Raw genomic sequence first — 27,017 nt, forward strand, 5'->3', positions numbered from 1 at the left:
TGTGAAAACCACACTAATCAGTACACGCATCAGACATAATGAGGCAACTTCCACAGAGGCTTCTTGATGTTTAAAATCTCAAAGATGGCGCAAGTGTCACTGACAAGATAAAGGCCTGAGTCTGCTGCCATGGTAACCTGAGCGGCGGATTGGGCCCCGCCCCGTTCACGCGACCACTTTGCTATTGGACAGTCCGAATTGCTAGCTACTTTCTATTGAATATCCTCGTGTCAATCACGTAGGAGGTGCGATCTGATTGGAGGGGAATGCAGACTTCGACCCCGTCGGAAGAGGAAAGAGGTAGAGTATGGTGCAGTGGGGTGTTAGAGTGAAGGCCCCCCCCATGGGGGGCGGTGGATGTAATGGTGTTTGTGAGCGCCCCGTAGGTCTATTGAAGAGGTGTGGCGGGGAGTTATTGTTATGGCTGTAAGAGGTGGTCAGTGTTTTACAAGGGTTATTACCGAGTAATAAGACACCCAGGAGTTGGGGGTCTCCCTTGATAATTATCCCTATTACATGGTACACCAACTCCAGAGTTCCTTGTTGCCTTTCAGATCCGGGGTGGCTGGTTACAAGATGTTTCTGTGACGTTCTGAACTGTATTTATATTTTAGCCGACTTATACAATCATTGTTCTATTCTTTGCCAGTCCCACCCTGTCCTTTTACTAAGCACACAGAGAGTAAAACAGAGCAGCAGATGGTCAAGTATGTCACTGACTGACAGGCTGTATTTGTGAAGCCTGAGTCTACTTGGAAGGTGTGATACATTGGGCATTAACATTTTCACTGCATTGCTATGCAGGGTGTTGCTGGACTGTGGTAGTTGATGGGTTAATGCACAATTAGCAAAGGTAAAGCAATAATTGCTTTGGTAGTATTCATATCTATTGCAGTGGTCAAAGTGTAAATACAAGGGGTGCCACTACTTTTCTTTATTAACAAACATACTGTTCCACTGTCTATTTAAAGAGGCAGTCCATGCAGCACTTAAAAAAGAGAAAAAAAAAATTGTTTTAATGTATGCAGCCTTTAATGACCTTTATTGAAAACTAATTTATTTAGCTGCCGATCAATTTTGTTCTAAGGTACATTACAATATTACTAAGGTAACATGATCTATTGTTACATTTTTCAAACTGCTGGGAATATTGGAAACAAATGATTACAAATAGGAAAGTTGCAATGATCTTGCACTGCTCGGGAGGTGGGTTAAAAACTGCTATAGAAATCAAAGGATACTCATTATATTAAAAATGGCATTACGAGTTAATTTTTTTTACTATGTATTATCTAATACTACAGAACTGATTTATTTAACAACAACAAAAACATGTGGGATATTTAATGTGCCTTTCTGCTTTCTAAGCATAAATATTGTAAAAAAAAAAAAAAAAAAAAAACCTTTCTAAAATAGATCTTCCTCAGTATTAAATAAATGTAGAATCTTTTCAAGTTAGACACAGCACTGCTATTTTTTTTTTTGTAAAAGTCATTTCGACCACTGATCTATTCCTAAAGTGGCAGCACTTTCTGCAGCACCATGGAATAATATAATAAAGGCTGAATAATGAGTGTAACAAGCTATCGCCTACTAATACAAAAAGGAAATGTGTCCCAGCTAAGTGGAGCTTACAATAGTGTTTCTGGTTTAGCACAGACATTCTCATTTTGTAATGGAAGAAGAAGGATCTGTGTCCGAGGAGGTGCCAGATGTGCTTCACCTTAACGTGGGTGGCTGCGTGTTCACTGCCAGGCGCGACTCTCTCTGCCGCTTCAAAGATTCGATGTTGGCGTCCATGTTCAGCGGTCGTTTCCCTCTAAAACGAGATAAATCTGGTAAATTCTGATGCGTTTTATGTTTACCTGAAATGGTTAGAACTGATAATAAAATATATATTTAGAGGCCCATGATTCAGTCAGATGGTTTTCATTAGGCATTATTTCCTTTGTGCATACTAAAGATGGGCCGAACAGTCCAAATCCGTATTCCAAAATTTCACAGATATTGTAGGCCAAATCCGTCCCCCCTTTCAAAAATCTCCCACGAATTGGGCACTAAAAAATTTGATTGTCTAGAATCAGGACTCTTTAAAAAAAAAAAAAAAAAATAGGTTTGAAGCAGGGGATCTCCGAAGCTGAAACACGTTGATTTCAGCTCCGGGAATGCCCTGCTTCTCAACTTACCTTCGTAGGTGGTTGCCAGTATCTCTGCTGTTTAAATGTCCCTATCACGTTGGCCAATCGGAAGCCGTAACCAGAACATTTAAACTGCAGGGCGATACTGGCAGCACCTAAGGAGATGAGTATCTCGGGAAGCAGGGGGTCCACCGAGCTGAATTTAATGGGGTTTAGCTCTGGTATTCTGGACCCAGGGTCATGTCTAGGGTATGAATGAACCCAGATAGCTTCAACTCAGCCCCCTTTCCAAAGCACACCAAGTCCTGTTATATTTTCTTCACTTTATTAGGAAAGGAGCAGTATATTCAGGCACTTGTGGATGTAATGGTGTTGTGAGAGTGCTTCTCTATAGGTGCTTCGTAATTAAGGGCAGGTGAAAAGAATTGGCCTTGCCATGGGGGTGTAACAGAGATGGTGCATACAAGATCACTAGACTACAGCATAAACCATTATAGATTTAGCCCTGATGTAAAGATGATTCCTTTAGATCGGGGGGGGGGGGGGGAAAGGTCACTGGACTGTCTGCTTCTGCTAATTTCTATGTATGTATATCTTTATATAGCGCCATTCATGTGCATAGCGCTTCACAGGAGTAATACACATGATAATCATATAAATTACAAATAACACATAATGGGAAGAAGTGCTTTCAGACATAAAAAGTGACATTTACTGTAGTAAAAGGAGTCCCTGTCCCGAAGATCTTATAATGTAATTGGTAAGCAGGAGGAAGTAGTAGGCGGTAGTTGCCTAAGCATCCTAGTGCCTTTTTTTTTTTTAAACCTTTAAACTTGCTTTTAAGCCCAGGTAATGTAAATATATATGGTACATATGTTATACATGGTTGCAAAATGTTTAAGTGTAATCATTTGTAAGTATTTAAATGTATTCAAAATGACATTACAGTATTCTTGTGACCCATGTACAGTACTCCTAATTTTGTTCTGGTTAGGTCCTTTTAGGAAACCAGTTAAAGAGCCCTGCCTTACATTTGTACGCTCAAGCACAATAGAATGTACTCCTAAAGATCTTCTTTCCCCCCCATCTATAATAATAGGTTGTTGCCTCATTGATAGGAACGGGGAGGTTTTTAAATACCTCTTAGATTATCTTCACGGAGAAGTGCGGATTCCGGAGGAAGAGCAAACCCGAATAGCCCTGCAGGACGAGGCAGATTACTACGGGATCCCATATCCTTACAGCTTAACCGATCACTTGGCAAATGAAATGGAGACGTATTCTTTAAGGTCAAATGTGGAGCTAAAAAAGGTCTTGGAAAATTTCTTACACTTCCTACGCTTGGGTCACTATTAACCCTTTGGGTGCTTCGTGACGTAGCCACCATGTCATGGGGTCTGGCACTCCAGGGACCCTATCATGTAGTGGCTACGTCATGGGCTTTCTGCTTATTTTTTTAGGGGCGATCGTGTTCAGTGCTCATGTGGAGCTGAGCACGATCTGACCGGAAGAGGAGGACGCCTCCATTGCGTTCGCCTCAGTGACACAGCGATCACTGGGTGGCTCTGCACGTGGTTGCAAAGTGTCTATGGGGGATGGCACTCAAAGGGTTAATCCGTGATGTATATAATGGCTGTTTATTGGTTTGGTGAGGCATTTACTAAACTGCATTCTGTATGTAAAATGTACATGCTTGACATCAGTTATACATTTTAACACGCTTCCTATTTCTAATAATATATATTTATACACTCATTTCTCAGACGTTATTGCCTACTGTACGGCATTTGGGGAATTTTCTTGTGGGGAAAAGTAGAAAACCTTATTGATCAGATAAAGTGCATTTCAATCTGCATACTATCTCTCTCTCTTTATTCAGCGTGCTTTAAATCCCCGTTTGTGGAGAGGTAGGGAGAAACAGGAAATCAAAGCACTTTACAAACGTTATTTTATATCGCATTAGAAATGAAAATACGTGTTTAATTACACTCATTCCTGTTACTTCAAAAGCCTACACATCTACAAACCGATAAATCACTGAAGAAAGCTATATTTCCAAAAATAACATGTTAAATTTTGACATTTACATTTTAAGATATTTATGCAGCTTTCGGTGTAAAGATATATATTTTTTGTGTGTGCGCGCGCTGTATATTAGAGTGCAAGCAAACATTGACATTTTATAAATTCACACTGGTATGTTTGGAATGTAATCTTATTACAATGTAACTTGTATGGTTTGTTCCATTTATTAACTGTCCCCCAAACAAGCAATAATTTGGACTTAAAATAGCGTGATCATTTTTAATTATGCTCTCTTATATTTTATCTATTAAGGCCCAGATCCATAAAGCCTCATTAAGTCACTTAACATCACATTAATTCCACCCACGTATCTTTAATAGTCAATAACGTAATGTTAGTCAGGAGTGGCCAACTCCAGACTTCAAGACCCCTCAACGATATCCCTGCTTAAGGACAGGTGGCTCAGTCTTCGAAGACTGAGCCACTGATTGAGCTACCTGTGCTGAAGCAGGGATATACTGAAAGCGGACATGGGGGGGGGGGGGTCTTCAAGACTTGGAGTTGAGAATCCCTGCGTTAAGTCATGTTTTCTCCCGTAGAGCGCATTGAGTTAACTATAACTGTTAGTGATAATGTACAATAACAGATTCACAGAAGTCCGGTAAGGGTAGTACTGGGACTTAACATTAGTTAGGTCATGGCTAAACTTGGCGTTCCTCACATCCAGACCCTGAAATAGGGCTTTTACAGGGTCTGGATGGGTGTAACGTCACATACAGTAGCGTTATTTCCCTCTCTTCTGGATCAAAATAACGTCAAGACACACTTAAAATCCCGTTATTGGCAGATAACGGGATGTTATGCTACAATAACGTGACATTACGCCTATTCTAATGAGATGTAGAACAGCCATTGTTTTTTTTAATATAATTTAGCTTTGTAGATAAGTGTTAACCTCATGAGCCCTGATTTAATAGAGCTTTGTGGATCTGACCCAAAGTGTTAGTTGGACATGTAACTGTGCACAGGATATTTTTGTTGGCAGAGAAACAAGGAGGTAAACTAATTGCTTGTTACAGAAAGCTATTGCAGGATTTGAAATCTGTTTTTTTTTTCTCCTGGTGCTGATGTTATAATTTAGTATAAGACCTACTTAAGTAATTGCTTTCTTATGCATAAAACTGTCCACCCTAACAATTTTTGTATGTTTTGGGTTCTCTTTAGGTTTTGTTTGATTTCTGTGATTCTTATGATCTCATATGCACAAAACCCACAGTCTGGGTGTTGCATTACCTGCATACCAGTGGTTCAAGCTGTGAGAGTAAGATAATTGGAGTCTATGCCACCAAGGAGGATGGGAAGATGGCTCTTGATCAACAGTTGGGAGAAAGAATACATCATAAAAATATGTACAAAAGGTGAGTGCTTTCCCACTCGCCGACGAACATTGCCTGTTTCTAATGTTGTTTTTGATTGCTCTTTCAAATTCAAGGGTTCTAAACTTTTTATTCACTGTCCTTGGGTTTAACGACTCATTGCCATGTGAACGTTGTTTATTGGCAGTGTGAAGGTTTCGCATTAAAAACGAGCCTAGAGATTGAAAAGCGAGAATGCTCGAGAGAGCACAAACAAATTCTTCCACTTGCTGCATGTACATACAACAAATAGGTTCTGTTCTATGAAGAAGGCGCTTTTGCAGGTTCTTGCACCACAATTAGTGAGTCTAAACGTATAAAATAACGTTTTACAATCTTTACATCAGACTCGGTATCGCTACCTAGCCTCTGATGGCAGAGGGGCCTGCAACCTAAGCACAAGTGTTAATGGCTCTACAATCAATGTAAGAACTAGATCAACCATACAACTTATCAGGTAAGTTTTATGGTTGATCTGTGTGTAAGGAGTCTAAAAGAGTGATCTTTTTATGTTATTTTTCCATCTCTTATTCTGCCAGAGAAGCAGGTGGTAACATCCAGTATATCCTGAGCTACTACAGCGTGTCTGAGCTCAAAAACATGATGGATGCTTTTGAGACCTGGAACGGAAGAGGTAAATACAGTGTTTCAGGATCCTCTGGAAAAGAAGGGGTTAAATTAGCATTTTACAGCCTGAACAGATTTAGCTGTAATGTCACAGAAAACTACAGTAAAACACAACTAACAGACTTTGATGACCCAACATATGCTATAACTGCTATTTGTTCTGCAGGTTTCAGCTACTGGCGGGTACCTCAAGAACTAATTGAGTGTTGGACTCTAGAGGAGCGTCCGATACAAAGAAATGAACAGAATGTTCCCCTGGTGCGCAGAAGGTACAGGGAATTTACATAGTACAGATACAACATAGCACTTATATGCACATCAGTGATTTAGAGTATATTTAGGTTCCTAGGTGCAATGCAAAACTGACGGTTAAGTTTGGGATTAATAAAAAATATATGTTTCTGCAAAGCCTTGCAGGCTCCTCTAGAAACAGAAGGGCTAACTGGGCAGTCCCCCATGGGACAAACTAAGGACAGTGGTATATTTATCAGGTTAAATAAAGCATGCTAATTTGATGCCTGTAACAAAACAGGTTTTACAACCTTTATATAATGTCTTTTGGTGATGAGACTGGTTACCAGTTCTCAAAACTGAAGAAGAGAATGGTGGTGTTTATTTTGTCCCCTTGTTTGTATAGTAATTCTGAAACCATCATTAGTCAAACAGATAAACAAACTGTAGTTGATACATTGATACATATGCATTAATTCCACTAAATCAGAATAGGGATGTTTTATATTTATAATTCAGTTGAGGTGCCTATAAAATAAATATGAATAAATAAAATGCACTAGCAGATATCACAAATCAGATGTCGGTAAATAGACTGAGATTTGCACTCGTTCCAAGAATAGTGTGATTAGAATAATAGGATAACCCCTACAATTTTTGAATAGTGATATGATTTAAAAATATCTTTTAATTCTAACAAAAACTAAAAATATATGGGGCGAGAAAAAAAACGCCTCGGGAGGCGTTTTAGCGTAATAAAGTATATAGTCCACAATGGTATATTTCACAAAAATACAGTTGAACTATTGGTGACAACACGTGGCGGAGTATTACCAAGGTCACTCTGTAAATTCAAGTAAATCAGTGGTATCCCCTATTAGGTAGACTATATTCTTGCAAGATGGCAGATGTAACTAGATAAGTTTAGGTAGATGGTCTCCTGCGTATTAATGGAATAATCCCACATTTGGTAATGATGTTGCTGCTTTAGGCTATATGCATACACAAATACCAGTCAGCCTGTGTATAGCCTGAGAGCAGGAGTATATGTAAAGTATAATATATGGAGGTGAGCCCCATTGATTATGTACCTAGTAATCCTACAGTATAGTATTGGGTAACTAGCTTGAGTACCATCACTATTCTAAAGCTGCAGATGTTTATTTTTAAGCTCTGTGACTGTGGGACAAACAGTGAGTGGATAGGAGGGGAGTGGTAGGTATTCCCTGCTTGTTAGTCTGCTCACTAATCTGTCACTCTGCAGCTGCATAGCCTTGATAGTACACTATACCCAGAATCTGCCAGTAGGGATAATCATGGTCGGACAGGTAGGTAGGGTGGGAAATAGCGCAAAGCTTTCCCAACACTGTTTGCTGTCCGGACCACAGTGAGCGGCTGGCAATGTGACTCCAGGGCTTTCAAATGATTGCTCTGTTGGCAAGTTGCCAGACTGTGTCCATGTCGCGGTACACAGTGAAACAATTGGTGATGACATCAGCGGACTTCACTCTCCCCGACGTACGTTTCGCTTATGGTGCTTTGTCAAGGGAGATCATCATTGTCAAGGAAGAAAGAAGTCCGCTGACAGTTATCCCTACTGGCAGATTCTGATGGTGATCAAGCTAGTTACCTAATACTATACTGTAGGATTACTAACTACATAATCAACAGGGCTCACCTATATATTCTTTACACGCCCTGCTCTCAGGCTATACACAGGCTGACTGGTATGTGTGTATACATATAGCCTAAAGCAGCAGCATCATTACCAAATGCTGGATTATTCAATTAATACCCAGGAGACCATCTATTTAAACTTATCTTATTTATTTTATTTATAAAATATTTTACCAGGAAGTAATACATTGAGAGCTACCTCTCGTTTTCAAGTACATCTTGGGCATAGAGTTACGATGACAAATACATAGTAACATTAAGTGTTATATCTGCCATCTTGCAAGAATATAGTCTTAACAGGGGGATATCACTGATTTTTATTTGCTTAATTTACCCTGATAGTGCTGTATGCTTGACACTATCACCCCTGTATGCAGGTATGACCGCTTGTCATGGGAGAGGGGGTTTGGCCCGGGTTTAAAGGGGTTACACCCCATTTGGCCACACCCTGCTCTCACTTGGGAAGCAATGGTTTAACTGGACTGCGGTCCAGTAATGTGTTTTTACCCTGCTTCAGAACCCAAATGTATATTCCCCTGTAAAAATGTATTGTTTCTGTTTCAGTGTTTGCACCAACACATAACTGGGATTGATGCGGGAGGGAAATGGTTAAGGTTAACTTAGTGATTATAGACCTTTGTTCCATGTTCCCGCCTTTTCAGGCTCCATTTTGCAGAGTCCCATAGGTCGCCATTGCAGCTCCATTCATTTCAATGGCGGATCTAGCGTTTTTGGGCCTGTTTCCAGTGAAGACCAGCAGGTGGCGTCCGAGAGGAGGAGCGGCGGTTTCCCATTGAAAGTCAATGGGGCCATTGACTTCAATGAGGATTCCTCGATGCCGATCTCCAGGAATAGGTTGGCAGCCATCCAAACCGCAGAAGCGGACACAATGTCTTTGAAAAGAGCTTTATCACTGAGTTCAAGGTCAACGACAATTGGCGTGGGAATCTTAGGTTCTAGGGCACCCAGAAATAAAATTATTTTTGCCCCTAGCCCCTAGGAACCCCCACACACGACCCCCATCAAGCCCGGGAATGAGGGACCCCCGTAAAGGGTCGCGCTCATGAAGAGGGTCCCGCCATTGACTTTAATTGCGGAGCGGACGTCCCATTGAATCCAATGGCGGCGCTCACCCATGCATTGTCTATGGCGGCGCCGGCCATTGATTCCAATGGGGAAAAACCGCGTGCCGTTAAAACGGCTAAGTCTGAAATTGTAAAAGTGAAAGCCCATATCTCCGGTTCTGGAACGACCAGAGGGCTGGGAGTTGGGTCGCATGAAGCCACGGTTCCGGCATGAATGCATGGCCATGTCCAGCCCTCTCCGAACAACCAGACGGAGTGTGGGCAAATGTAAAGAATTGTGGTTTTTCCATAGACTTCAATGCGGAGTTTCCCCATTGAAAGTCTATGGCGGCGAAGCCCATTGACTTCAGTGGCGGAGTGCCCCATTGAAAGCCTATGGCGGCGGAGCCCGTTGATTTCAATGGGAAAAGAGTGAAAAACAGGGATTCATTTTTAAAGCGAAGAATCCTGTATTAAAAAAGGTTTTTAAGTGCATTTGTGTATCTCCGGTTCAGGGGGTCACAGAGGGCTGAAACGTTGCCACAATGGAGAGTTACTTCCGGCATGAAGAACTTGCAAGTATCAGCCCACTAGGCCCAGCAGAACGGATTATTTTAATATGTGAAGATATTAAACTATGAATTGTATTTTGGGTCTGGGATAAAAACTCAGAGCCCATCTGGTATGGTAATGTCCAGGATAGCAGACCAAATGGTCTATCATAAACTCTTAATCAAAGACTCCCCCACCCTATTTGTGTATGTGAGCACAATAGAATGCAGGACATGGGTGCTTGAGATTAAGTGTTGTAATTCACACCTTGGACAAAGGGCATCCTGGCCAAGATAGACTTGAAGACGCCAGGCTTGTGGGAGGGGGATGGGAAATTAAGCCCCCTGATTAGAATAATATCCACCCAGTGGGCGGGTGTTAAGGTGCCCCTCAGGTGAGGTGGCAAGGAGAGATTGGGTGCAGGTAATCGTTCTCCAATGGCCTACACTCAATAATAAGGTATAGACTGGAAATTGCATATAACCCAGTGTCCAGCCTATACTCAGTTGTCTTTGTGCTTTTCGTGATGTCTACATCTGAACCTGTATTATGGAAGAAATTGCCAATCCTGTATCCTGATTGCTTTCTTGTCCAAACCCCTAAGTAAGTGTATATTTTGCCTGTTATTTGTATATCGTGTGTGTTCACCTTTTTCAAGGAATAAATGATATTTTATCATATCTCAGTCGCGTTCAGTTCAACCCAGGTATTTTGGTGTATATTATAGCTTGTCATAAGTTACCGTGACACCGCTTACCAGTTACAGCTTGACATTGATTAAAGCTACATATAGCCCTGCCTTTTTAAGGATCATTAGCCCATCTTGAACTTACAGGGTGACCCTGGTAATACTCCGTCAAGTGCTGTCACCAATAGTTCAAGTGTATTATTGTGGACTTATTACTCTAAAACGCCTCCGAGGTGGTTTTTATCTCGCCCATTATATTTTTAGTTTTTGTTAGAATGAAAAGATATGATTTAAAAATATCTCTATTCATCATTTTAGGAGTTATCCTATTATTCTAATCACACTATTCTCAGAAGTGTCTCGATGCAAATCTCAGTTCATTTACTGACATCTCATTTGTGATATCTGCATGTCTTAAGAGTGCATGTTATTGGGTGCTCCATATACTCTCCTTGCCTATGGAGGTACCTCTTCTGAATTATATTTATATGACCCTAGTGCACCCAGACTATCATCTACTGAGGGTTAGCGGATGGCCTCTTCTGCTTATGTTTATATTTAACAGGATGCAGAGTTAACAGAAGAACTGGTTAAAAAATGTTTTAGCTGCTACATGGGACAGCCCCTTTTTATAGTTAGAATGATGAAGTAGAAAGGATTTACTGTAAACCTGTCCTGCTATGGAGGTAACATCGCTGCTAATAGCCATCTTTTGTTCTGTAGGAGATTGATAGACTACACAGAAGAGCAGGAAGTGAACACTCTGACCAAGGCATGCCAGAAACCCATCCGATTTTCTGGTCCCTCCACAAATACACATATCAAAGTAAAGAACTCGACTTCGGTCAAATCGGCTGGGCAGGAATCTACTTCAGGGGCTTCAAAGAAGATATCACTAAAGCGATTCAACCACAGCACCCAAAAGCCACTAAAGATTGTGCTGAAAGTTAAACGTTGGAGTTGTGATTCAGTGCCTTCCAACCCTCAGGAAATACAGTCTTCTTCCTTGAAAATGGAGCTAAATGATGGTGCTAAGGGAAAATCCATTAGTCTTAATATTCCAGCTTCAGAAAAGCCAGCTGCCACCCAAGTGATAAGGTTGAAGAGGACTTCATTGAGCCCAATATTGGCATCAGCAAGTTCATTCCCAGTATTAAGTGAGACAAAGGCAGAAGGATCAACAGCTTCTCACAGATAATGAAAGAATCAGGACAGAGAATGGTTTCATAAACAAGTCATTTGACAGATATACATAGTGAGTGTATCAAATTGTTATATATATTATAATTTTTTTGGTGTGAGGGATTTTTTGTAACACATTTTCTACTGATACAGCTGCTGCAGAGACATTGAAATCCAGCAACAAAGTTCACCCGGGGAAGAGAATAGGTGACTGGAAAGTAGGGGGTGAAAGGGTGGGTGTGATTGGGGGGAGGGGGGGAATTAAGGTGGGAGAAGAGTTAATGGGATGCAGAGAGGGAGTGTGACATGGGGGTGACGGAGGAAAGAGTGGGTGACATGGGAGGAAAAGAGCGTAAAGGAATAGAGAGGGAGTTTGACATGGGATGGAGATAGATGGAGTGTGACATGAGGAGGGAGGGGGACAAGAGTGGATGATGTGCGCGGAGAAGAGAGTAACATGGGATGGAGTTAGAGGGAGTGTGGCATGGGATGGAGAGAGTTTTAAAATGCGAAATGCGCTTGATTGATTTTCAACTGAAGACACAAAAGGCTACCTCCGAAAAGCACGTAAACAAATACCACACAATGTACTTACTGATTTTGCTATGGTTATTGAGAAGATCAAATGATTCAACAATTACAAAGTTGGACAATAGCAATAATGTTTTTAATTGTATTTTATGATTGGGGTCATTAGAAAGGTAATAGAGGATTTAGCAGTAAAGTTTGTGATTTAGGGAAATTAAAAAGCCAAGACAATGTATTAGATAAAAATACTTGGTACATGTGACTGAGACTTGAAGTTTATCACATACTCTTATCTGCCAGGTATTACAAAATCAGGCTCACTCCATCAATTGATCAGTAATGTCCTTAGAAGGCCTTTATAGCAGTTTTAAAGCTGCAGTTCAGTCAATATCCTGCATGTGTGTTTTTTTTAATAAATCAGTTCTGTAGTAAGAAAAAATACTTTTAGCATTTTCTGTTTTTAAAAAAACAACTTTGAAAGACCAGTTTTCTTGTATTCTATTTTAACAACCATTTGCTAAGGCACTGCCCCTTCATGTCCTGTCACAAGCCCTGGCACACCCCTTTGTCAGCCTTGCCCTCCCTCTAGCACATGTCAGTGCAGGAGTGCTCATGAATATTCATGAGCTTCCACTGAGAGAAAGAAGCAGAAGAAAAACAGATCCCTTCACTAATGATGTCACCAAATTTCGCCGATCAATACATGGAGAACGAATTGACCTGCAGCTATACAGTTCTTTAGGTTATTAGAGATTGCACACATGAAACTATTGAAGTAAAAAAAGAAATTAAAGCTGCAGTTCAGTCTTTTTTTTTTTTTTTTTTAATTACCTACTATTAGAAACAAAGAAAAGGTAGCGCCAACCAACAACCAGGGTACAGTAAATGCAGAGATAACAATATAAATAAAATATTACAATGTCTGTCGAGTCCAGGGAGGTATTCCAACTCCAAAAGGCAGCTTGTGTGAAAGAAAGAAGTCCTCCAGCTAATAGACTCAGTTCATCAACCCAAACAGAGATATGTGGGGAAAGATTAAACACACACAAAAAGAGGTATTGCTAAAATAATAAATATAGTAATACTAATATCAACTCTTAATGAACTTACAGAAACTGCAGTGCTAACTAACTCAATAAACTTAGCTTCCAAACATTTAAAACCACTCTTGATTGATAAACACACACTTGCATGTGTTGAGTCACAGTGGGGATAAAGAGGTGACCTTCAACAGTAACCAGTGGATGACTTAAAAAAGGTAGAAAAAAGGGAACATGGCATAATCATTTTTCTTGTAACAATAGAACAAAATAAAAATGGATGCACTCACAAACGGCTTATTCACAAATGCATTAGTGAATAGCTTTCCAGCCTTGTGTTTTTCCACTCGAATCCAGCACACCCACGTCTGTCCCTGTCCAGGATTTCTTTGGGGTATCCCTCACAGCTGCTCCGGCATCTCTCTGTATCGTCTGCTTAACGGTGGCTTCCCTGGCTCGTGCACAGCCTGGCTTCAGCCCACCAACGCTGTTCCACCGTTTTTTTTCTACCTTTTTTAAGTCATCCACTGGTTGCTGTTGAAGGTTACATCTTTATCCCCAGTGTGACTCAACACATGTAAGCGTGTGTTGTTTATCAATCAAGAGTGGTTTTAAATGTTTGGAAGCTGTCTAAGTTAATTGAGTTAGTTAGCACTGCAGTTTCTATAAGTTCATTAAGAGTTGATATTAGTATTACTGTATTTATTATTTTACCAATACCTCTTTTTGTCTGTGTTTATCTTTCCCACATATCTCTGCTTGGGTTGATGAACTGTGTCTATGCGCTGGGGCAGTGGTTCCCAAACTTTTTCGGTTCAAGGCTCCCCAAGGCGATCAGGATTTTTCCGCGGCGCCCAAAGTAAAAACAAAGGTGTATATACATACCTAACAGTTGCAGTGCGCAGTTGGTGTCTCTCTCAGACACTAACACACTCTCAATCTCTCTCTCAGACCTCACTCTCTCTCTCTCTCAGACCTCACTCTCTCTCAGACCTCACTCTCTCTCAGACCTCACTCTCTCTCTCAGACCTCTCTCTCTCAGACCTCTCTCTCTCAGACCTCTCTCTCTCTCAGACCTCACTCTCTCAGACCTCTCTCTCTCTCTCAGACCTCTCTCTCTCAGACCTCACTCTCTCTCAGACCTCACTCTCTCTCAGACCTCACTCTCTCTCAGACCTCACTCTCTCAGACCTCACTCTCTCTCAGACCTCACTCTCTCTCTCAGACCTCACTCTCTCTCTCTCAGACCTCACTCTCTCTCTCTCAGACCTCTCTCTCTCTCTCAGACCTCTCTCTCAGACCTCACTCTCAGACCTCACTCTCTCTCTCTCTCTTTCAGACCTCACTCTCTCTCTCTCTCTCTCTCTCTCTCTCTCAGACCTCTCTCTCTCAGACCTCACTCTCTCTCTCTCTCTCAGACCTCACTCTCTCAGACCACACTCTCTCTCTCTCTCTCTCTCTCTCTCTCTCTCTCAGACCTCACTCTCTCAGACCTCACTCTCTCTCTTAGACCTCACTCTCTCAGACCTCACTCTCTCTCTCTCAGACCTCACTCTCTCTCAGAACTCACTCTCTCTCAGACCTCACTCTCTCTCTCAGACCTCTCTCTCTCTCTCAGACCTCTCTCTCTCTCTCTCTCTCTCTCTCTCTCTCTCTCTCAGACCTCACTCTCTCTCTCAGACCTCACTCTCTCTCAGACCTCACTCTCTCTCTCTCTCTCAGACCTCACTCTCTCTCAGACCTCACTCTCTCTCTCAGACCTCACTCTCTCTTAGACCTCACTCTCTCTCAGACCTCACTCTCTCTCTGACCTCACTCTCTCTCTCTGAACTCACTCTCTCTCTCTCTGACCTCACTCTCTCTGACCTCACTCTCTCTCTCTCTGACCTCTCTCTCTCTCTCTCTCAGACCTCACTCTCTCTCAGACCTCACTCTCAGATCTCACTCCCTCACTCTCTCTCTCAGACCTCACTCTCTCAGACCTCACTCTCTCTCTCAGACCTCACTCTCTCTCTCAGACCTCACTCTCTCTCTGACCTCACTCTCTCTGACCTCACTCTCTCTTAGACCTCACTCTCTCAGACCTCACTCTCTCTCTCTGACCTCACTCTCTCTCTCTCTCTCTCTGAACTCACTCTCTCTCTCTCTCTCTGAACTCACTCTCTCTCTCTCTCTCTCTCTGACCTCACTCTCTCTCTCTCTGACCTCACTCTCTCTCTCTCTGACCTCTCTCTCTCTCTCTGACCTCACACTCTCTCTCTCTGACCTCACTCTCTCTCAGACCTCACTCCCTCACTCTCAGACCTCACTCCCTCATTCTCTCTCTCTCAGACCTCACTCTCTCTGACCTCACTCTCTCTCTGACCTCACTCTCTCTGACCTCACTCTCTGACCTCACTCTCTGACCTCACTCTCTCTCTGTCAGACACAGACAGGCGGACACTCTCACAGACAGACGGACACTCTCTCACAGACACCCACCCACCTGCAGCCCGTTTTTCACACCCACCCACCTGCAGCTCGTTTTTCACGACCACCCACCCGCAGCCCGTTTTTCAAACCCACCCACCCGCAGCCCGTTTTTCAAACAGCAGCCCACCCACCCGCAGCCCGTTTTTCACACCCACACACACCCCCGCAGCCCGTTTTTCACAATCACCCACCCGCAGCCCGTTTTTCACAAAGCCCGTTTTTCACACCCACCCACCCACCCACTTGCAGCCCGTTTTTCACGTGTAGCCCATTTTTCACACCTACCCACCCACCTGCAGCCCGTTTTTCACACCCACCCACCCACAGCCAGTTTTTCACACGCACCCACCCACCCACAGCCCGTTTTTCACACCCACCCACCCACAGCCCGTTTTTCACACCCACCCACCCACAGCCCGTTTTTCACACCCACCTACCCACCCACCCATAGCCCGTTTTTCACAACAGCTCGTTTTTCACACCCATCCACCCACAGCCCGTTTTTCACACTGCCCGTTTTTCACACCCACCCACCCACAGCCCGTTTTTCACACCCACCCACAGCCCGTTTTTCAACAAACACAGCCCGTTTTTCACACCCACCCACCCACAGCCCGTTTTTCACACAGCCCGTTTTTCACAACAGCCCGTTTTTCACACCCACCCACAGCCCGTTTTTCACACACACCCACAGCCCGTTTTTCACACACACCTGCAGCCCGTTTTTCACACACACCCACAGCCCGTTTTTCACACACACCTGCAGCCCGTTTTTCACACCCACCCACCTACCTGCAGCCCGTTTTTCACAGCCACCCACCCACCTGCAGCCCGTTTTTCACACACACACACACACACACACACCCGCTGCAGCCCGTTTTTCACACACACACACACACACCCTGCAGCCCGTTTTACACACACCCCCTGCAGCCCGTTTTACACACACACACCCTGCAGCCCGTTTTACACACACACCCCCTGCAGCCCGTTTTACACACACACCACCACCCCTCTCCCCCCCGCCCCCCATTGGTGCTGCCTCTGTCTGATGGCTCTGTAGCTGCAATGCCGGGCAGGCTGCAGCCCCATTGGATGGGAGCGGTCACGTGACCGCTCCTCCGCATCAGAGGTTTTTTTTTTTTTTAAATTGCAGCCCTTGTTTCCCGCTGCTGGCGGCCCTGATCGCGGCGCCCCTCTAGCCAAGTCGCGGCGCACCAGGGCGCCGGGGCGCACACTTTGGGAAACACTGCGCTGGAGGACTTCTTTCTTTCACACAAGCTTTAATTACCTACTGTTTGATTTTGTGAGAGAGAGACAATTAGGAGATTAGTCTGTCATTATACAGTAGGAGGTGTTGAGCGTATATCTAACTAATCTGTGGTGGTTGTATTCCCTGCTCCACTTCACCCGCTACTACCATGCTATAGAGAGAAGAGTAAACACATTTTCAACCCTTTAGGCACCGCATGCATGTCACACATCCCATGCTGTTTCCTGTAGTGTTTGGTTTCTCCTCTCTATGCAGTACCTGCTAAGAGGGTTTACTGTGACGTGCTTGAAATGACCCTTACTTACTGTATGAGAAGAAAACACAGATCATATTGAACTAAATAATTTGTCATATTGGATGTAGCATTGGGGCCTTTTGGTAGTTTTATACAGCTAGCCTCTATTAAGAAAATCTTGTATTCAAATTTTTGGTGCCCAAGTAACAAGAAGACTTGCCCAAGGTCACAGGAGCTGGTTCTGGGTCTCGAACTGCATTGCCCCCATTACAAAGACCCTCAATACCAGTACATTTCTGTAGTAGCGAGGAAAAATATGCAACTTTCTGGATTCTAAATGGCATCCTAATTAATTGAATTGTGAGACCTATATCAAATTTAAAAAATGTAGGCAGAAAAGACTGTATGCAGACTAAGCTGTCATGTTAGATGTATTTGCTTCAATAAAGAACGTGATGTTCCCTCTTTAAATAAAATAATTTGATGTAGTAATTTTCTTTTTGACACCGCAATATCGTTTTATCATGCAGTACATCCCAACTTCACATTACAATATTCACAGCTCCTGTTCTAATGGAAATCTGGAAATGTATTATAACATAGCCACTACCCAATTATCTCTAATGCGATATGGGATTGAGTTATTCTCAGTATAAAAACTAAGACTGGTGTGCTTAGGAAGGCCTCCTTTGGGCGCCAAGGTTAAAGTGGGATTTGAGCCCTTAAACCTACCCATTTTGACCTTAATTCCTGTGACCGAAGGCAGTCATCTTACCAAAAGAAAAGTAATGTGGCGCTATCAATTAAAGTGAAGATAATGACTAGATCGTTAAAAAAAAATTGTCCGTATGTAGAAAGTCTATAAAGTGTCATTGAAATAAAACCTTGTATGCTGTATAGATACAACTTCGTAGAGGATAAAGTCTCAAATGCCAATCCTTGTGGAAAAACACAAATCTTCTGGTCCTGCGGCCAGAGTCCCAAGAATATCCAACCCTTATTGCTGACCAGGTGCAAAGAAGATTGGCTCTAGGTGCATGGTTTCACAGATTCCGAAAGAAGAGAAAATGGTATAATATTGTTATAACAATGTACATTCAAACATATGGTAAGAGATGCCCTCACGTTTTCCTCAATAAAATCGCCTTATGTGCTGCTTCTTGCCTCCGTATCGTTAACAGCTTGTAAGTATCTCCTTCGCATGAATTGATGCTTTTGAAGTGAAACTTCTTTCCTGGCACCTTCAAAAATTTCGCTTGCACAAATTATCTTCATGTTAACGGAAGTGATATCATTGTGGGCAAAAGAGGCAGCCTCTGGCGCTCGACGCGCATGTGCAGAGGCCTTTGGCGCGCATGTGCAGAGGCCTCCGGCGCACGTAACCCCTTCATGAAAAGGGGTTAGAAATAAAGTACTGAGTTACAGTGGTGAGAAAGTTTGTGAACCCCTTAGGATTTTCTCATATTTGTAACCTAAAATTTTATTACAATCTAAGTCCTAATAATAGAGAAGGATAACCTGATCAAACAAATGACACATAAACATGATACTTTTTCAACATTTATTTATCCACAAATTATTCAACATTTAATATCCATGTGTGAAAAAGTATGTGAACCTTTAGATTCAGTACCTGGTGGCGCCCCCTTGAGCAATGACCAACTAAGCGTTTCCTGTAACTTCTGGTCAGTCTCACATAAGTTTTGAGGAATTGTATCCCATTCTTTCTTACAGAACTGCTTTAACTCAACGACATTTGAGGGCTTCCTTGCTTGGACAGCTCGCTTCAGGTCCTGCCACAACATTTTGATGGTGTTTTGGTCCGGACTTTGATAAGGCCATTCTTAAATGCAAAATTTCTTCTTCTGCAACCATTCTTTTGTAGATCTGCTTGTATGTTTAGGATCATTGTCCTGCTGCATGACACACTTTTGCTTCAGCTCACAGACGGGTGGCCTGACATTCATCTCTAGAATCTTCTGATACAATGTTAAATTCATGGTTATGCCAATGATGCAAGCCATCCAGGTCCTGAGGCAGCAAAGCAGCCCCAAACCATCACACTCCCACCACCATGCTTGACGGTTGGGATGAGGTTCTTCGCCAAACATTACGTTTCTCATTGAGGCTAAACAGTTCTAACTTTGACACTTCTGTCCAGAGAACATTGTTCCAGAAGTCTTGTGAATCATCTATGTAATCTTTGGCAAACTTAAGACAGGTAGTAATGTTCTTTTTAGAGAGCAGTGGTTTCCTCCTGGCTATCCTTTCATGAAGTGATGTAGAAAACCAGTGCTTCAGAATAAGCCAGCCTTTAAATGTATAAGAATAGCGCTGGGACCACTCCAAATATGCTTCTATAAATTATGATAACCCTAATAGGGGTAGGGGACTAGTACCTAGTGCCATAAAACACAATAAGCATTACATAAATTGTCCCATACAGTGAAAAATGTGGGTATCGCCCCATAAATGCAACTCACTGTGAACTTCCAAGATCCATAGGAGCAGTCCCAAAGCAGCAATCAGCAGCGTGCAATCCACCAGGCAGAACTGAGCAGGAATGGATGAGAAAGGCAGTGCACTGCCAAGGAAGCAGGAGAAGGCTCACGGTAGCGTAAAAAACACTTTAATGTGTAAAAGGATCAAACATAGCCCCCCATAGTAGCAGCAGGTAACACACCTAAGCGTTTCAGGCTATAAGCCCTTCATCAAGGTGTATGTATCCTTTCATGAATACCATTCTTGTTCAATATTTTTCTGATGGTTTAGTCCCAAACACTCACATTAGCTAAGGCGAGAGGGGCCTGCAGATTCTTGGATGTTACTCTGGGGTTCTTTGTGACTTCCTGGATGATTTGTCAGTTTGTTCTTGGAGAGATTGTGGTAGGATGACTGCTCCTTGGTAGAATGAACTTTCTCCATTCTCCATTTCTTGAACTTTCTCCATTTGTAGACCACCTGTCTGACCGTGGATTGGTGGAGTCCCAAATTCTTAGAAATGGTTTTACAACACTTTTAGATTGATGAGCATCAATTACTGCTTTTCTGAGGTCCTCAGAGATTTATTTTGATCGTGGCATGACATGTTTCCACACACCTGTACGGTGAAGACTAAATTCACAACGTTTCTGATCTTTATATAGGGAGGGGCCTCCCAAACTCACACCTGAAGATCTACCTAATTATTTAAATAACTAATTCTAATTATCCCCTTTAATTTAGATGATAAAACCAGGGTTTCACTTACTTTTGCACATACCCTGACTCTTAGTTACACCTTGTTTCTCTAATTCATACATCATTTTGTTTCAGTAGACATGGAATTTGGTTAATATAAACCCTATTGGATATGTAAGAAAAGACTTGTTTTGATTCAAGAAGGTTATCATGGAAAAACTATGGAATGTCCGTAATTATCATTGGGGTTAACAAACTTTTTCTCGCTACTGTAGCAATTGTGACTCAAACCTCTGTCCTTCGTTTGTTACCCGGAGATTCCGGATATTTCCAGGATTACGCAAATCCGTGCTTCCATGTATAATCCTTTACTTTGTAGTCATCAGAGGTCGGAGCGGCTGCTCACTTTCATCCCGTTTAGAACCGACTATGGATGTTTTTACGTGATCTTTTGCTCTGTACACGCTAGAGGTCGGAGACAAGCTGCTTACTTACTTCCCAATTGTGATTGACTCAGGCTGTGCTCAGACATAGACTTTGTGCTATGGAGCTGCATACAGTGGCTCAGATAATTCAAAAAGTCATCTTACCAACCACTTATTGGGTAATTGCATGGCGCTGATGTTTTGAAACCATGAAGAAAAACACTTCACTGGCGCTAAAGTTTTTTTGTATAGGGATCTTTTGAAATATAATACATGGGATGGTATTGACGATGTCAGGAAGTAATAGCACGTTAGGTATCTTGTTAGAAACCACTTAGCTTATACAGTAGTTGTGGCGGGATGTAAACACTTAGCACGCCTTTCCTAAATCTCTTATTGTGCCTTTTTTTGGACGTGCTCATTTTTGAGCTATAGATGACTATTAATTTATTAAAATACTAAATGAAATAATTAAAATTATATTATGAATCTCAATATTTCAGGCAGGACCATATCACGATAGCAAACACTGACCTTGTTAATACACAGCTAGACTGCAAATTCTGATAATATATCAGAATACTAATTGTATACAGGTATACAAAAAGATAAACACTTACTGTATGTTCGATGAAACCCATAATACAGTATGTATCAATGTAGAGAAATGTGTGTTTAGACCCATTTCTCTGTTTTTTGGAGCAGAGCTGTAGCGTTTATCAAAACAGTTTCTTGCATCTGATGCAGAATGTTTGACTTATGCCACTTAAGATATGGGAGGTTATAGAAGCCAGTAAAAGGAAAAAGAATGACAACAGACACAGAATATGATTCATCTCATAATCTGCACCATGTTACTTCTCTGCAACTCCTCCTACTGATGCAGCCCAACTCCTACTGATGCTCCCCAACTCCTACTGACGCTCCCCAACTCCTACTGACGCTCCCCAACTCCTCCGACTGATGCAATCAAACTCCTACTGATACTCCCCAACTCTTCCTACTGGCGCTCCCCAAGTCACAAGCTAGGGTAGACGAGGCAAAATTGAAGCTAAATACTATCATACAGTAAAACAGGCAGGAGAAAAATGCCCTGGTTCTCTGCCAAAATTGTCTTGATTCATAGACCAAGATAATTTTATTGTACACTGCAACGTCTGAATCTGATGTTCCTTTCTTTAGAAAATAGAATAATGTCGCCTGGATGGAAAAAACTGGGTAATGTCCAAGTTTAAATTGTTACACTGAACAACCCTGTGTGACCCACAAAGTTGAAAGCCTATTTTAAATGGAGGTTCCTATGCCTCTTTTGGCAATGTTCTTCTCTAACCTGTAAATACCTTAAAAAAGAAACTCTTTTGCATTAGGCTGTAATTGTATTTCTATGTATGTAAACTGAAAATGCCTAATAAAAACATTTGGAGAAAAAAAAAAAAGCGCTTCCTACACATCAAACTTTAGATGTTCTCAAAGTAGAAGAAATGTTAAAAAATGATAATGAATTCTTAAATAAGCAACGCATTGCAAGATGACAACATGTTTTTATAAGAGCAACATGTTACAAGATGACAATAAGTTCTTAAATTGGAGAAGTGACTCCTTGGCAATACATTTTTAATGCATGAACAAATTAGACCCCTGCTGTTATTGAATACTTCTGCTTAGTAAATACTAGCTGAGAGACCCGGCGTTGCCCGTGAGTTAAATTTCCCGCTAGGAGGGGGGGGGGGGGGGGGGGGGGACAGTGGACAGGAGGGGGGGGGGGGGGGGGACAGTGGACAGGAGGGGGGGGACAGTGGACAGGAGGGGGGGGACAGTGGACAGGAGGGGGGACAGTGGACAGGAGGGGGGACACCGTGGACAGGAGGGACGGACGGACAGTGGACAGGAGGGGGGACACAGTGGACAGGAGGGGGGGGACACAGTGGACAGGAGGGGGGGACACAGTGGACAGGAGGGGGGGACATAGTTGTTTTAATACTTGCTTTTATATCATTGGGTTACTAACCACAGACAGTACATTCGATTTAAAGCCCTGTTTCTAAGAAATGCCCATTGCTCACTGATAACGTAAACCTATTCATACATCTTTATTACAATGTGCTTATATATTTAAATAAGAACTCAATATATTTTTTAGCATAGTGGAATGCATAATACCTCGGTTTATATAGTCATTGATAAGAATTCAGATAAAGATGCTAAATGTCCTAGATGTAGCTGTTTGGTACACATAGGGCTTCTCAAACACATTGCTCAGGACTGGAGGACCATTTACCAGATCAATGGCTGTTTTCTGAACAATCTTTGAATATCCTATTTATTTGTAATTTTAGGGCCATGTTTACTAAACTGTGTTATTCCATAAGACACCTTCCGACAACAGAACAAACCTTCCAGCCCATTCACTTGAACATGCAAATACAATATGTCAACGTACACATATGGGAGAATGTTCTAAGCAGCATCAACAGGCATAGAGCACCAGAACAGAGGATACAGTACAGTAAATCCATTGTGAGCCGCACTGCAGTTTTCCTTGTTAAATTATTTATTGAGCTATTGATCCAGTCACACTCTCCTTCGTTTTCATCGCCTTGTCTTGAATGATAGGATGGCAATGTACAGAGGAATTTGGGCAAGATTAGTTGAACATCATTTAAAAAGTATCAGGTGGTAAAACAAAGGTGCTCCTCATCTTATTATAAGAGAAGATGGGGGGTTACATTGGCCGATATAGGGTGGCATAATCCTGCATAAGAAGCAGAAAATAACTTGCAGCACAATGGAAGGTCCGGGTGTGACATGCGTCACTGGCTATTTTGTTAGGATATGTCTTGATATATGGTGATACTATAAACTTAGAGGAAATAAGAAAACAGCATATAGGAACTGATGAATTCCACTATAAGCAGAACAAGGCAAATAAATGCAGTGACACTATTAGTAACACAGTGACACTAAGTATTGGTGACACTTTAAATGAGTAGAGAAAGGGATGTAAAGGCTTTGGTCCTATTCAGTATCCTGGGGAGACATTTTCCGCATGCTGGGGAAGAGATAATCTCTATTAAAATTATTGGGGAAAATCTTCTCCAGCACGGGGAAGTATATTGAATATTTGTTTCTTTCAGCTGTAAAAATTAGGCCATTAGATCAGCGTTGACAGAACAGCTGTGATGTCAGGGATCCCCTGTTGTATTAGGTGATGTGGTCAGTGGTGCCATTAGGAGATGATGTCCCCAGATCAACGTGACTGGGTGCCTGACTATGCTGTGCTACAGTCTTGTTCTGAGCTGCGAGCGGCTCTTTGTTTCTCACAGTTCTTCGGTTTCTACTCCTGCAGCTGTTTTGCTGCCCTCTTTTCTGCTCACATCTGGATCGGAGTTGGCATTTTGCGCTGCTCCGTTATCTAAAATCGGGGCTTTGACGTGTTCATTCAGCCTTGCATTTGGACGTTTTGGAACAAACCTTCTCCTCTGAGTAGACTCTACAGCCTGCAGAAGAAAGAAGAGAAAATGATTGCTTTTTTTTCAGTACTGTGACTCTCTTACACATAACCAGGCACCCAAAGGTATTATCTAATCCAATTAATCATTTATTTTATATAGTACAGACAGCACGTAAAGAATTATAGACTAAATGCACAAATACAATTGACCACTTAAAGTCCATCTCTTTTACATAGTGTCACAAGCGTTGGCACTGGGTCTGAACTTGGTACTCTGACTTCAAAGACAAGGCACAATCACCACTAGGCAATATCCTATGCATTTAAATAGTGCTACGTGGATCTAGGTCAGTTAATCCCAGTCTATAAGTGTGTCACCTGCTTAGTGCTCCATTTTTGCTGGGCAGCAGGCTCCTGTTGTTCTGTAGGAATGTCGCTAGCAGTCTCTGTGCCTGCAATGAACTTGCCATAGTCCTTGTTACGCGTTGATTGTTTCCGTACGCGTTGCCTGTGCACAGTGCACTTTGGTGCTGTGACACGGTGGACCTCAGAAGACAAGCCTGAGCTGCTGGATGTTCTTATGGAATAACTATTCTTGGGATGAGAAACTGAAAAAATAAAAAGGTTGTATTTATTTGCTGCATGAGCCTTGTACACTCGATACTTGACCTTACAATGTACCCTTTAACCCCAATAAACACAGATACCTTTACATTGGGTTAAAATAGCCACAGTATTTTATTACTCATAAATCACTAAACCTCCCTGGATATGGTTAGCAAATAGCCCCAAATCTGTAAACCTGATCATGCTCACCGACGCTCCTGATCCAGTGAGCACTCTTGGTTCATAACCCTTTTAGAGATACACCCTTAGGCCAAACACACTTGGCCCTGACCTAAGACCACTTCCTTTGAACCATTCGTCCAAATTATCCACCTAGTCAAAACTGACCAGTCCGCACTCCTCCAGCTGTGACAAACATAATACCACCAACCCTCACCTTTTCTGCATACCTTCTTTCTCTATTTCCTTCTCTTTATTTTGTATTATTATACAACAATACAATACAACCTTGAATAACAACTGTACCCATCAACTCTTACCCGCTAAAAAGGGTGGGTGGCAGTGACGTAACTACGTCTTAAGGGGACTCCTGGCGATGGCATCATGATGTCGCTGTAACATGTCGGTGCATTACAATGGCAATGCGTCACCATGTGACATCGTGTCGCCATGATGACGCGCCATTATATGGTGCTGCAACGTCATGGAGGACGGCTGATGTGTTACACAGGCCCCGCTCTCTCCCCAGCAATTGGTTTTATTGCTGTGAGGAACAGCACATGGCCTCTGTAACCGCTTGGAGGGGGGGTCATCAAGAGTTGTCTGGAGGGAGGGTCCTGACTCCCTTCGTCCCCCCTGCCCCCATGAGCTTTGGGCCCCCCGGGATGTGATCCCAGGGGGTAGTTATGCCACTGGTGGGTGGGTACTTTCTGGGGAGGTAATCCAGAAGAGAGAGAGGAAGGCATGAGTCACCTGCCCTTTAAATAGGGTACCTCTTCCCTTCTCCTCTTCCTCCCCCCACTTAGGCCTCGGGCCAAGGGTCATGTCGCCCCTCCCCCCATTGGTCAGAGTTCTCTGTATCACAAGAGGGATCTTCTGTGCTAGGGGGGAGAATGTTAAAAAGTTTGGAGGAGATTTTAAACTAGGATGGAGGGGGGAGGGGAATAAAACAGATGACTAAATAGAATAGATGGGGATGGGGAAATAGCAAGGGGTCATGGAGGCAGAATGGGAGCAAGTACGAATGTGGCAAGCAGAGAGCCACCCACAGTAAATACAGATAATACAAGAAATCTTCTAAAGACTAAACCCAATTGGCGCAGAAAGGAAGGAGCAGGTAAGATAATAGTACAGACTGAAAAAAAAAATGCATGCTTGTTAATGCAAGAAGCCTGACAGATAAAATGGGGGAGCTTGAATTAATAGCTGCAAGGGAGCAGTATGATATCATATGCATTACTGAAACATGGTGGGATGAAACTCATGACTGGGCTGTTAATTTAGAGGGTTATTCCCTTTTTCGGAAGGATTGAGCAAATAGAAGAGGAGGTGGAGTATGCTTATATGTTAAACCGGATCTAAAACCTATTATAAGGGAAGATGTTTCTGAAGGGAATTATGAAAATGTAGAGACCTTGTGAATAAAAATTAGCAGTGGAGGTAAAAGTATAAAGAAAATGTTTGTGGGAATATGCTATAAACCACCAAATATCTGTGAGATTGAGGAAGCTAAAATACTTTTACAAATGGAGAAAGCATCAAAACTGGGTAATGTTTGCATAATGGGCGATTTTAATTATCCAGACATAGACTGGGGCAATGAGATTAGCATAACAACCAAAAGTAACAGGTTTTTGGGGTTGCTTAAAGACAATTATTGAGGAACCAACCAGGAGAGGGGCAATACTGGATTTGGTCATATCAAACAATGTAGAAGTAATAACATATTCAAGTCCTGGAACATTTGGGTAACAGTGATCATAACATGGTCTAATTTGAAATAAATGATCAAAAAAGAGATTATTTGGGTTCAGCAAAGACCTTAAACTTTGTAAAGGCAGATTTTACTCAATTGAGGACTAATCTACAAGTAATACATTGGGATGATGTTTTTGCAGGGAAAAATGTAGAAGATAAATGGGCAGTCTTTAAAACTTTATTAGAAAAGCACACTTATTAGTGTAATAAGTATAAAAGAAATAAGTGAAAACCAATGTGGCTAAATAAACAGGTAGGGGAGGAAATGGA

General features: G+C 42.3%; 2 protein-coding genes across 8 annotated transcripts in view; one reads left to right on the forward strand and one right to left on the reverse strand.

Moving 5' to 3' along the window:
- The first annotated feature begins 38 nt into the window (after positions 1–38).
- On the forward strand, positions 39–18,272 carry KCTD18 (potassium channel tetramerization domain containing 18). 7 transcript variants are annotated; one of them, XR_012802663.1, is made up of 8 exons: positions 403–426; positions 1,660–1,838; positions 3,238–3,449; positions 5,388–5,581; positions 6,118–6,212; positions 6,372–6,474; positions 11,141–11,672; positions 18,048–18,272. XR_012802663.1 is itself a non-coding variant. In XM_075608698.1 (7 exons), the coding sequence occupies exons 2-7, from the start codon at positions 1,676–1,678 to the stop codon at positions 11,613–11,615; spliced, it is 1,242 nt and encodes a 413-aa protein (XP_075464813.1). In that variant the 5' UTR covers positions 39–300; positions 1,660–1,675; the 3' UTR covers positions 11,616–11,830. The 7 variants fall into 7 exon arrangements, 6 of the variants coding, with proteins under 6 accessions (XP_075464813.1, XP_075464810.1, XP_075464812.1 ...); XM_075608698.1 differs by lacking the exons at positions 403–426; positions 18,048–18,272 and adding an exon at positions 39–300 and having other exon boundaries at positions 11,141–11,830; XM_075608695.1 differs by lacking the exons at positions 403–426; positions 18,048–18,272 and adding an exon at positions 40–300 and having other exon boundaries at positions 1,655–1,838; positions 11,141–11,830.
- A 4,326-nt stretch (positions 18,273–22,598) lies between these two features.
- Positions 22,599–27,017, reverse strand: part of SPATS2L (spermatogenesis associated serine rich 2 like) — a 33,359-nt gene continuing 28,940 nt past the window's right edge. Inside the window, exons 8-9 of the mRNA XM_075608699.1 lie at positions 24,582–24,811; positions 22,599–24,249 (exon numbers count right to left, since the gene is read on the reverse strand). Coding sequence (XP_075464814.1) covers positions 24,070–24,249; positions 24,582–24,811 — 410 coding nt within the window. The 3' untranslated portion in view covers positions 22,599–24,069. The remainder of the gene's footprint in view (positions 24,250–24,581; positions 24,812–27,017) is intronic.

The sequence above is a fragment of the Ascaphus truei genome, chromosome 7 (assembly GCF_040206685.1).
Source record: "Ascaphus truei isolate aAscTru1 chromosome 7, aAscTru1.hap1, whole genome shotgun sequence".
Lineage (NCBI taxonomy): Eukaryota > Metazoa > Chordata > Amphibia > Anura > Ascaphidae > Ascaphus > Ascaphus truei.

Coding starts and splice junctions, on each gene's coding strand:
- KCTD18 (XM_075608694.1), top strand. Junction 3,450..5,387: donor CAAATGTGGAGCTAAAAAAG/GTCTTGGAAAAT, acceptor GGTTCTCTTTAG/GTTTTGTTTGATTTCTGTGA. Junction 6,213..6,371: donor TGAGACCTGGAACGGAAGAG/GTAAATACAGTG, acceptor TTTGTTCTGCAG/GTTTCAGCTACTGGCGGGTA.